Here is a 12565-nt window from a genome sequence, read left to right on the forward strand (position 1 = left end):
TAATGAGAAATGAGGCACCTGGGTGGCTCAGTTGGTTAAGCATCCAACTCTTGATTTTGGCTTAGGTCATGATCCTAGGGTTGTGGGATTGAGCCTCGAGTTGGGCTCTGAGCTGACAGCATGGAGCCTGCCTGGAATTCTCACTCTCTCCTCTCCTCTCTACCCCTCCCCACACTTGTGTGCATGTGCTCTCCCTCTCAAAATAAATAAACTTAAAAAAAAAAATAATGAGAAGCAAATATGCTACACAATAAAGGACATGTCTGGGTAAGTCTTCTGCTTTCTCTCCCTTCCCTTCACTTTTCTTCTCTTCCCACCTCTTTTTTTATTATGAAACCTCTATCTTTAAAAAATTTGGTAAAAGAAAACAAAAAAGATATGCCTGTATTTACCCAGTTAACAAAACAAATATCTGGGATCTATTTACATTTTTATCATTAACTTTCTTCCCCCCATGAAATTGTCCCTCATCTCTTATCACCCAATGTCTATCATTGGGTGACATAACTTGGGTGTCCAAATTCAAATAAGAATTACAAAGGTCTTATTTTTCTAAGAACTTCATTTTTTTAAAAATTAAGATACAACAGACGTATGTCATTATATTCGTTTCAGGTGTACAATATGATTCAATATCTGTATACATTTATGAAATGATCACCACTCTAAATCTAGTCAATATCCATTACCACATATTATAATTTTCCTATGATGAGAACTTAAAACCTACTCTCTTAGTAACTTTCAAATGTACAATATGGTATAAACTGTAGTCACCATGCTATACATTACATCCCAGTACTTAAGTATTTTATAACTGGACATTTGTACCTCTTGACACCTCCATCCTCTCTGCCCTCCTCTCCCCCCGCACCTACGGCACCACTAACAGAGGTATCTAGGAGTTTATTCATTTATTTCCTTTAGATTCTACATATAGAATTTCAATTTCTACATTCAAACAAAGATGACTGTCCCAAGGCTACAGGTTTAAAAACATAACATACTACTAACAGTGCCATTCTCTCCAACAAGAAACTTTAGAAAGAGGTGCAGTAGAATATACAAAACACTACATCGGAAGTCAAAAGAGCCTGGTTCTATCACTTAGTTTATGATCGTAGGCAAGTTATTTACCTCTGGTGAGTTTTATTTTCTTTAACTTAAAGGTTGAAGATAATCTTCATTAGATTTTGGTAATAATTAAATGAACTAAATAAAAGTTCATTTTCATATATATTTTTTAAATGTTTATTCATTTTTGAGAGACAGAACACGGTGGTAGAGGGGGAGAGGGAGGGAGACACAGAATCCAAAGCAGGCTCCAGGCTCCTAGCTGTCAGCACACAGCCCAGAGTGGGACTCGAACCCACAAACAGTGAGGTCATGATCTGAGCCGAAGTCAGGCACTTAACCGATTGAACTACCCAGGGGTCCCTCATTTTCATTCTTTTTTAGAAGGTTGTTGTACATAATAAATCTGTAAGTACACTATACATTGCATACAACTAAAGTGGGGGAAAAAAAAGCAAATGGTGCTCTTAATTCCAAAGGCAAAGATTCTGTATTATTATGAAATTCCAACCATAAATAGCATATAAAAGATATTTAAGTTAACTTGAATAAATGATCACTATGTTTATGGCTTATCAGAAAACATTAAAAATATTCATGTAAATGTGCATTCCTCTTTTAAGTCAAATATACATTGAACTATTAGCATATGTCATGTATACAGGTGACTAGGCCATGTCCCTGACCCTAAGGAGCTCTCAGCAACGTCATTATTTGTGACTTCAGAATTTACGAAATGTTTAAACACACGTGGGTCACTACAATGATGAAAGATCAGTTAGTTACACTACCTTCTAAATTCCCAAAACAATCAAAAGCGGATAAGGAAAAGGAAAGTGAGGAGATGGAGTGACCTGGCCAAGGTTATATGGCTAAAGGATAGCAGTATCTGGGAGTAGAAACAGGCCTCAAATGCTACTAACTGGTTTCTCTCCCTGATACCTGAGGCTGAGGGACAATATCTTTCCCTGAAATACAGGCTATTTTAATTCATTGTACAAACTAGGAAATTTATTTTAAGAGTAAGAAGTGATGCAATGTAGCAAGTATGAAACTAAGAGTGAATCCTAGTGTCCATTATGGACTTTGGGTGATAATGATGTGTCAGTGCAGGTTCACCAGCTGTTTAACAAGTACACCACTCTGCTGAGGGATGTTGATAACAGGTAAGGCTATGGCTGTGTGCTAGGGAGTATACAGGGAATCTCTGTACTGTTAGCTCGATTTTGCTATGGACCTAAAACTGCTTTTAAAACGTCTATTTTAAAAGATAAGGGATGCTATTCATAATCACATAAGGACAACAGGAATAAACTGAGACTGTCCAGAACAAATCAGGAAATACGTTCACCCTACTCAGGACTCGAACTTGAATCCCTAGAGAGATGTGGTTATTCAAGTTAATTCAGAGTTTCATTTAAAACACTTTTTTTAAAAAAGTGTCGAATCACTGAAGATTTGCAACAATGACCATTGTAATAAATATTTCAAAGAAACTGAAAAAATTCTCACCAGAAGGAGAAGATAATGTGTACGTACCAAGCTGTCCTCGGCTTCGGCGCACCATTTCTTGCCTAGCACCTATGCTCCCAAGAATAGCTTCTTCAAGCTTTGCTCTCATGTCTTTTGATTTCTTAAAGGTCAAACTATTCATTCTTTCAAACACTTTCTTTCCCTAAAATTTAAACATTAGCAAAGAAGAGCCATTGAGGAAATTTCCTTCTTCCTTTTCCACATTATGTTTTCTTTCTCATTTTTCTCTGCAATGGCATAGTGATCACTTACTTTGTACTCAAAGCAAGATACGCAGAGATAAAGCAAATCTAATAGCCGGTTTAGCTGTAGGACTGAGAGATCTGTGAACCACTTTTGTAGAACTGTCTCATCTGCATTTTTGAGAACCCAAAGTAGACAGATCAAAAGGCTCCGACTCGATTCTGCTGAAAAGGTAGTGTGTTGCCTACCACTCTGAAAATAAAGAACAGTAGAATGAGACAGACTGATCAATGGCCATTTCTTTTCTGGGGTTGTCAACTGTTTTCTTCTAACTGTAATAAAACAAAAATTGCTTAAAAAATCAAATATTTAAAAAGAACCATTTGATTTAGACAATACTTGAATAAGTCATATAGAGCCTTAAACTTCAGGTCCTGAAGTTTAATAACTTTTCCCGGCATTGAAAGATTGTTTTAATTTATATGGTAGGGTTTCCTGTAGACAATAAACACTGAAAGAAACAAGGGAAAAACATAACAGATCCACTATTAAAACTAAGATATCTATGTTCATCATGTCTGATATAATATGGTAAAAGAAAAAGCAAATGACTCCATAAAGTGGTATAAGAATAGAGCAGAACAGTAATAACAAAATGTTTATCAGGCTTAAAGAACCATGGATTCCTCTCAAGGGCCACTGACAAAAGGGAAGAGTCTTAGACCATACGTAAATAAAAGGCACTTTCACTTAGAGAAATAAGGTGAAGGTGCTATCTACAGTCTTCAATCTGCACTTGTAATACAGCATGTGAAAATGGAAAAAATGAAAAAAAAATGAAAAATTAGGAATAAAAACTTGTCTACAATACCATTTATTCCATATTTACTCTGTTCTAATCATCATGCTAAGCTCTTTCTGTACATTATTTCATTTAGTCCTCCAACAGTATTACCAAGCAGGTTGTATCATCTTAGTTTTACAGACAAGAATATAGGATGACAATTAACGGTGATGATGATGACAAAACAGAACATTTGAGATGTGTTAGACACTGTGCTAATCATTTCTCATTTGACTCTCACAATGATTTCTGAGATGGTATTAATCACTGTTATTTCTAGTTTAAACGTAAGGAAATGAAAAGCTAGAGATTAAGCCAAGATTTTAGTCCAGGTTAACCAGACTCCAAAGCTTATACTCTTTACCATTATACTACATTCTAAGCTTTGGTTAAGTAAATATACTAACTAATAATAAGAAAGCCTTGGAAGGGATGTTGAGAAGAGAAGACAAAGGAAAGTTTAACATACTTAACTGTTGGAGTCATGATCTCAACTACTACCTTACTCTCCCCTCCATCCTAGATGATAAAAATGATAGCAGTCGATTCTTCTATGATGCTTACTCTGTGCTAGGCACTGTACTGAACACTTTATGCATATTAACTTATTTATCCCTTGCACCCATCCAAAAAGATAAATATTATTACTCACCACATCTTATAGTCAAAGAAAACTAAGACACCGAGAAGTATTCTATACAGGTATTTTGCAGTAAGTAGCAGGCCTGAGATTCAAATGCAGAAGAAAGGGTGGCTCCAGAGAGAAATCAAACACTTATCTATGTTCACTATGCTTGCACATATAAGTGAATTCACCTACATAAACTCACTTAACTAAATCACACAATAACCAAATTAAGAACTCAATGGAGTGATTTAAAGTAATATTAGGTAGAATTAAGGAGAGAATTAGTAAACTGGAAGATAGATCAAAAACAACAACCCAGTGTGAAGAACAGGTTAACAACAAGATGGACTATACAGAAGAAGAGAAGAGACACAGAGGATGCAATAAAGAGGACTAACATAAGCTTAACTGGAATATAAAAAGAGGAGAGACAGAATGAAGAAGAGGACATATTTGGGCAGATAATAGTCTAGAATTTCACAGAACTGAAGATGCTGAACTACAGATTTAAGAAGTCCAAAAAAAAAAAAAAAATACCAAGCAGAACAAACATAAAGAAATTCAAAACTAGATGCAACAGAATGAAACCACAGAAGACCAATTCTAAGGAGAATATCATAAAAAAGAGGTGGCGGGAGAGACAGATTATCTTTAAAGAAGCAATAGTTCAACACCTTTTTTTTTTTTTTAAGAGAGAGAAAACATGAGCAGGGTAAGGGAAAGGGCAGAGGGAGAGAGAATGGGGTTTTTTTTAGTTTATTTACTTATTTTTGAGAGAGAGAGAGACAGAGCACACGTACTTAAGAGTGAGCTGGGGAGGTGCACACACAGAGAGACAGAGACAGAGAGAGAGAGAGAGAGGGAGAGGGAGACAGAGAATCCCACGCAGGCTTCGTGCTGTCAGCACACAGCTCTATGTGGGGCTCGATCTCATAAACCATGAGATTATGACCCGAGCTGAAATCAAGAGTCAGATGCTTAACCAACTGAGCCACCCAAGCGCCCAGGACACAGCTAAAGCAGTAACTGAAGTGTGTTTGGGTGGTGCAGTCAGTTAAGTGACCAACTCTTGACTTCGGCTCAGGTCATGATTCCACCATTCTGGAGTTTGAGCCCCATATGCAGCTCCCCAGAGCCTGACTGGGATTCTCTCTCTCTCTGCCCCTCTCCACTTACGTTCTTTCTCTCTCTCAAAATAAATAAATGAACTTTAAAAATAAAAAAAGTAGCAGTAATGGAAATGAGAAGACAGTGGAGACAATGCCCTTAGCATGCTGAAAGAAAACAGGATACTCAGATGCTATTTCAAAAAAACACAAAATACAAAAACCTTAAGAATGAAGGTCAAATAAACATATTTTTCAAAGAAACACAGAAAGTTCATCACCATAGCACAGAAAATTCTAAAGGATACAGTATTTCTTATGGAAGGTCACAAATTTGGGAAAAAGCAAATACAGTGGTGAACACATGTGCAAATTTAAATGATAATTAAATTTATATAGCCATACAAGTAATAATAATGTCTCTTGAAGTTTAATGATATATACTATTAAAAACGCATGAAAATAGCATTTAAGTAGGCAGAAAGGTAAATAAATAATCAACCTGTTCTAAGATCCTTCTATTAACCAATGTGAAAGTAAGGGTAATGATTAAATGAGATGGAATTTAATTTAAGGAAGTATACAGTGATTTGTAATACAATGAAAAAAAGAAACAGAATGTATAACTTCTAAAGTAGAAGAAAGGAAAAAATAGAACAAGGAAAATGAATGAAAGGAAAAAAATAATCAAAAAAAACAATAAATGAGACAAAAAGGCATACGGGGTGGGACAATATGAAGTAAAATTAAAGAATGTTAAGTACATTAAATTTAGTTATATCAAATTAAGTGGATTTTATTAAAAAAATTTTTTAATGTTTACTTTTGAGAGAGAGAGAGAGAGAGAGAACGCTCGGATGGAGGAGAGTGAGAGAGAGGAGACACAGAATCTGAAGCAGGCTCCAGGCTTTGAGTTGTCTGCACAGAGCCCATTGAGGGGCTTGAACCCATGAACATGAGATCATGACCTCAGCCAAAGCTGTACGCTTAACCGACTGAGCCACCCAGGCATCCTAAAAAAATTTTTTAATGTTTTATTATTTATTTTTGAGAGAGAGAGAGAGAACAGGGGAGGGATAGAGAGAGGGAGACACAGAATCTGACGCAGGCTCCAGGCTCTGAGCTGTCAGCACAGAGCCCAATGCAGGGCTCGAATTCAGGAACAGCGAGATCATGACCTGAGCCAAAGTTGGATGCTTAACTGACTGAGCCACCCAGGTGCCCCTAAATTAAGTGGCTTTTAAAAACTCTAGTGAAAGACAAAAATGAACAGACTAGATTTTAAAAATTTAAGACAAAAATCTAACTACATGTTGATTATAAAAGACACATGTAAAACATAATTTTCAAACATTTAAAACATAAGAAAAAAATGTTGAAAGGAGAAGGATGGAAAAACTCATATATATATCTTAGAAGATAGATATCTTCTACTGATACAATACAAAATAGACTTGAAGGCAAAATAAAAAGCCTTACAATTCATGTTGATAAGAGGTGCAATCCATCAAAAAACTAACAATTAAAATTAGGTATTTCATAAGGCCTCAAAGGAAATGAATCCTTAGGAAATGACAAGTTATTAAAAAGCCATGATTTTAATGGGATATTGGAATAAGCAGATAGAATTCAGTAAAAAGAACAAAGGTTTAAACAAGAAGACTAACAAATTTGAAATAACAGGTGTAATGGACAAATACAGAACACTGAAATACACTAAAGAATATGCACTTTCAAATACATGAGCTATTTGCAAAAACTGACTAAATACAAGACCATGAAACCAGCTGTAACAAATATAACAAACTGGGGCGCCTGGGTGGCGCAGTCGGTTAAGCGTCCGACTTCAGCCAGGTCACGATCTCGCGATCCGTGAGTTCGAGCCCCGCGTCGGGCTCTGGGCTGATGGCTCAGAGCCTGGAGCCTGTTTCCGATTCTGTGTCTCCCTCTCTCTCTGCCCCTCCCCCGTTCATGCTCTGTCTCTCTCTGTCCCAAAAATAAATAAACGTTGAAAAAAAAAATTTAAAAAAAAAAAAAAAAAACAAATATAACAAACTGAAAAATTACACAAAGTTCTCTGATCATGAAATCAGGTCAAAATCAGAAACAAAGGATTATGAGAAATTTTCCTATGACTAGATATTTTAAAACAAAAACTTAGGGTATAAAAGATAAAAATAATCATAATGAACTTCAGATATATTTTGAACTGAATAATAAAAATGCTACATATAAACTGTGGCATGTAACTAAAACAATAATTAAAGGAAAATATACAGGCTTAAAATATGTACCAAAGAAGAAAGGATGAAAATTATTAAGTTAAACATCCACCAAGAAGTGAGAGAAAGAAAACTATAAATGCAAAAAAAGTAGAAGACATTAAATAATGAAGATAAACATTCAAAAGAACCCAAATTGGTTCTTTATAAAGACTAAAGATATACACAAATTTCTACTGAGACTGATTTAAGACAAATGTACAAAAAAATCAGACACATAAATGAAACTATTTATATTTACTACAGATGGTATAGACAATAAAAAGATTATAGAAGATATTTGAATTTTGTATGCCAATAGATTTTAATAAATTTCTATTAGAATAAAATTTACAGAAACCAGTATAAAAGGAAATAGAAAACTTCAACAGTCTTAGAGTCATTAAAGAAATTAAATCAGTACTTTTTAAACTTTCAAAAAAGAAAACTCCAAGTACAGATGGCCTCACCCACAATTTCCCCAAATACTCCAGGAAGAAATAACTCCAATTTTAAACAAGTCTCTACAGACAGCATAAAAGGGCAAATTCCCTGGCTCATTTAAATTGGCTTACCTAACCGTGATTCCAAAATTTGTAAAGAACATTATGAGAAAAACATTACAAGCAATTTTACTGACAAACATAAATACACGTATCTTAAATTACAGCACATAAAATCCATTAATACACAATCATGAAAAAAAGATGGGTTTAATTCAGGAACTGAAGGTAGGTTTAATACTAGAAAATCAATTGAAAGGGGCCTCAGTAAAAGATTAAAAAGCAAAATAACAGGTGCCTGGGGGGCTCAGTTGGTTAAGTGTCCAACTTCGGTTCAGGTCATGATCTCCTGGTTTGTGGGTTCAAGCCCCGCATTGGACTCTGTGCTGACAGCTCAAAGTCTAGAGCCTGCTTCGGATTTTGTGTCTCCCTGTCTCTCTGCCTCTCTGCTTGTGCTCTGTCTCTCTCAAAAATAAACATTAAAAAAAAAAAACCAAAAAAGGCAAAATAACATGAGTGTCTCAGTGGATGCAAAGAAAGCATGATTAAAATTCAACTACTTGTAATTAAAAAACAAAACTCTTAGCAAACTAGGAACAGAAGAGAACGTCCATAATGTAATAGAGGATAGCAAAAAAAAAAAAAAAAAAAAAATCCAAAACAAAAAAATCCCCAAAAACTACATCACATACGTTTAAGAATGAAGTGTTCCAGTTTCCCTTTTAAGGATGTTATCACTACTTGTATTCAACAACTGTACTGGAAGTTTTAGCCAATACAATAAGTTACGAGAAAAACTTGAAAGAAACAAACTGCCATTATTCATAGATGACTGGACTGTGTATGTAGAAAAAAAGCCTATACATATGTTATTAGTTTAGCAATTCTGCTAAAAATAAACATCACTGTATAAAATCAATTCCATTTCCACATGAAAGTAATCAACAGTTGGAAAAAATAATTTTTGAAAAATATGACATTTATAAGATTGTATATAATTATATGTATTATATAATTTTATATTATCAAAGTAAAAAAATATCAAAGACCAAAAAACACATCTACAAAAAATGTACTAGGACTCTTTTAGTGAAAAGTATAAAAGTGTATATATTTCTAGACATTAAAGAAGGCCTAAATAATAGGTAGACCTTTCATGTTCAATGATTAGGAGATTCAGTAGTGTAAAAGTATCAATTGTCCTCAAAATTAACCCACAGAATCATTACAATCTTAACCAAAATCCCCACAGATTCACCGGTTTTTATTTACTTTAGTGAAACATCATGAGATAATTTTAAAATTTATGTAGAAATGCAAAGGGCCAAGAATTAGCCAAGAAATTTTTTTTAATATGCATGAGGATTTTTTTCTTTTTTTTTCAAGCTTTTATCTAAATTCCAGCTAGCTAATATATAGTTTAATTATTAGTTTCAGGTGTAGAATTTAGTGATTCATCACTTACATAGAACACCCAGTACTCATCACAACAGTGCCCTGCATGAGGATTTTTTTCTATATGACAGACCATACATAGATAGTACTCCTGAGGAGTAAGGAAAATAATCTTTTAATAAATGGTGTTGAGAGAATTTGGTATAATATAAATAAATGAATGAAACTGGCTCCCTAAATTCTACTGTTCATAAAAAAATTCCAGGTAAATTTTAGGATTAAAATGAAAGAACAAAAAAGCATTTAAAAAATAACATAGGGAGGGGCACATGGGTGGCTCAGTCCATTAAAGCATCTGACTCTTGATTTTGGCTCAGGTCATAATCTCATGGTTTGTGAGTTTGAGCCCCTCAATGGTCTCTGTGCGGACAGCACGGAGCCTGCTTGGGATCCTCTCTCTCCCTCTCTGTCTGCCCCTCCCCGCTCACTCTTTCTCCTTAAAACAAAACAAAACAAAACAAAAAAAAAACCTCATCAGGTCAAAAAAAATAACATAGGGAATATCTTCATAATCTTGAAATAGGAAAAAAATTTAAAGATACAAAAAAACACTAGCTGTACAGGAAAAGATTGACAAACTTAAGTATTTTATTTTTTTTTTCAACATTTATTTATTTTTGGGACAGAGAGAGACAGAGCATGAATGGGGGAGGGGCAGAGAGAGAGGGAGACACAGAATCGGAAACAGGCTCCAGGCTCTGAGCCATCAGCCCAGAGCCTGACGCGGGGCTCGAACTCACGGACCGCGAGATCGTGACCTGGCTGAAGTCGGACGCTTAACCGACTGCGCCACCCAGGCGCCCCCAAACTTAAGTATTTTAAAATAAGAAACTCTAATCACCAAATCACTGTTCAGTGTGTGATAAAAGCAAGCCACAAAAAAGGAAGTATTTGAGCCACTTATAATTGGTAATGGGCTTGATCAAGAACATATAAAACTCATACAAATGGTAAACAACGGCAGACAACCAAATGGCAACTGGGTAAAAACTCTAGACACCTCAAAAGAGAAAATTCAAATTGTCAACATATATATGAAGAAGTGCATACCCTCAGGAAAACAAAAGCTAAAATGGGATACAACTATAAATTACAGATTGACAAAAATTCTAAAGTCTGAAAAGTCTAAATGCTGATGAACATGTGAAGGAATGGGAACTCTCATACTACAGGTAACATATAAACTGAGACAAACCCTTTGGAAAATACCCAAGTATACTGGTAATAAAGATACACATAGATTCTATAACCCAGCAAATTCCACTCCTAGGAAATATCCTGAATAAAAGTATATACATACAGGATACATGTAAAGGAATCTATAGGACTACTATTTGAAATAACCCAAAATCAGAAACCATTCATGCATCCAAGAATAAAATAAGTTAAAAAAAAAGGTAAATAGTTTTATATATAGTCAGACAATTGAATGTCATACAGAAACGCGTATCAGTAAATTATAGCTACATTTTATAATATGGATGAATAATAAAAATATAAAATTAAACTACAGGATTTAGGGATGCCCCCTTGAACGGTAAAACAATAAGCAAAATTAAGCAATTAGTTAGAATAGAGGGTGGCGTGGTGGATAGCTGTGGTGGAGAAGAAAATCCAATTGGCTGAAAGGCAGCCAATGTTCTATATTTTGTCCTGAGAGGTGGCTACAAAGGTGTTCATTTTACAATGTTTTGTAAATTTGTACATTTATGATTCATGTAATTTTTAATATATAGTATATTTCACCTAAGAAAAGTTTTAAAAAGTGAAAAGGATGGTCAACAAAATGGTGCACAGTGGTCCTTCTGAGAGGAGGGATTGGACTGAGGGCAGACTGGGAACTTCCAAGGAATTTGCAATGTTCTATTTCTGAAGTTGGGTGGTGGGTACATTATTGTTTCTTTTATTGTTATACTTTAATTGTACACGTACTTTTGATGTTATACATACAAAATAATATATAAAGTACAAGGGCTAAAAGAAAGTTGATAAATTGAATTCATCAAAATTAAAAACGTGTGCACTTCAAATGACACAATCAACAAAGCAAATAGAAAATCCACAGAACAGGGGGCGCCTGGGTGGCGCAGTCGGTTAAGCGTCCGACTTCAGCCAGGTCACGATCTCGCGGTCCGTGAGTTCGAGCCCCGCGTTGGGCTCTGGGCTGATGGCTCAGAGCCTGGAGCCTGTTTCCGATTCTGTGTCTCCCTCTCTCTCTGCCCCTCCCCCGTTCATGCTCTGTCTCTCTCTGTCCCAAAAATAAATAAACGTTGAAAAAAAAATTAAAAAAAAAAAAAGAAAATCCACAGAACAGGAGAAAATATTTGCAAATCACATATCTGATAAGGGATTTGTACTCAATATATAAAAAAAATCCTTTTAACTCAATAACAAGGAAGTAACACAATACTAAACTGGCAAAGAATATGAATGAACTTTTCTCTAAATAAGACATACGAAAAAGATGTCTCAATAAGCAAACGAAGATGCTCAACATCAGTAGACATTAGGGAAATGCAAATCAAAACCACAGTGAGATACTACTCTATACCAAGGTGGTTATAATAAAAAAAAGAGATAATAGCAAAGGTAGGTGAGGATATGAGAAACAGGAATCTTAATTTATTGTTGGTGAGAATGTAAAATGGTGCAGCCACTTTGAAAATTCCGAAGTTTCCAAAAATGTTAAACACAGAGATACCAGATGACCCAACAAATCCACTTCTAGATATCTATCTAAGAGAAACAAAAACATATGTGTACACAAAGACATGTATACAAATGTTCACAGTAGCATCATTCCTAACAGTCAAAAAGGGAAAAGGATCCAAATGATCATCGACTGATAAATGGATGAAAATCTGGTATATCAATACAAAAGAGTATTATTTGGCAATTAAAAAAAAAAAGGAAGTGCTGATATACATTACAACATGGCTGAATCACAAAAATATTATGTTTAGGAAAAAAGCTAGACA

The 12565-nt window shown here is 34.9% G+C and overlaps 1 protein-coding gene across 10 annotated transcripts in view; it reads right to left on the reverse strand.

The window, feature by feature from the left end:
* Positions 1-12565, reverse strand: part of DOCK7 (dedicator of cytokinesis 7) — a 236897-nt gene that overhangs the window by 47658 nt on the left and 176674 nt on the right. For 6 of the 10 annotated variants that reach the window (XM_086717167.1, XM_086717165.1, XM_086717166.1 and 3 more), the window contains 2 exons: positions 2860-3042; positions 2587-2749 (listed from right to left, as the gene is read on the reverse strand). In XM_086717167.1, the coding sequence (XP_086573293.1) occupies positions 2587-2749; positions 2860-3042 (346 nt within the window). The remainder of the gene's footprint in view (positions 1-2586; positions 2750-2859; positions 3043-12565) is intronic. The other 4 variants (XM_086717168.1, XM_086717169.1, XM_086717172.1 and 1 more) reach the window with 1 other exon arrangement.

Source organism: Puma concolor, chromosome C1 (assembly GCF_028749965.1).
Source record: "Puma concolor isolate L17-30 chromosome C1, mPumCon1.1.hap2, whole genome shotgun sequence".
Lineage (NCBI taxonomy): Eukaryota > Metazoa > Chordata > Mammalia > Carnivora > Felidae > Puma > Puma concolor.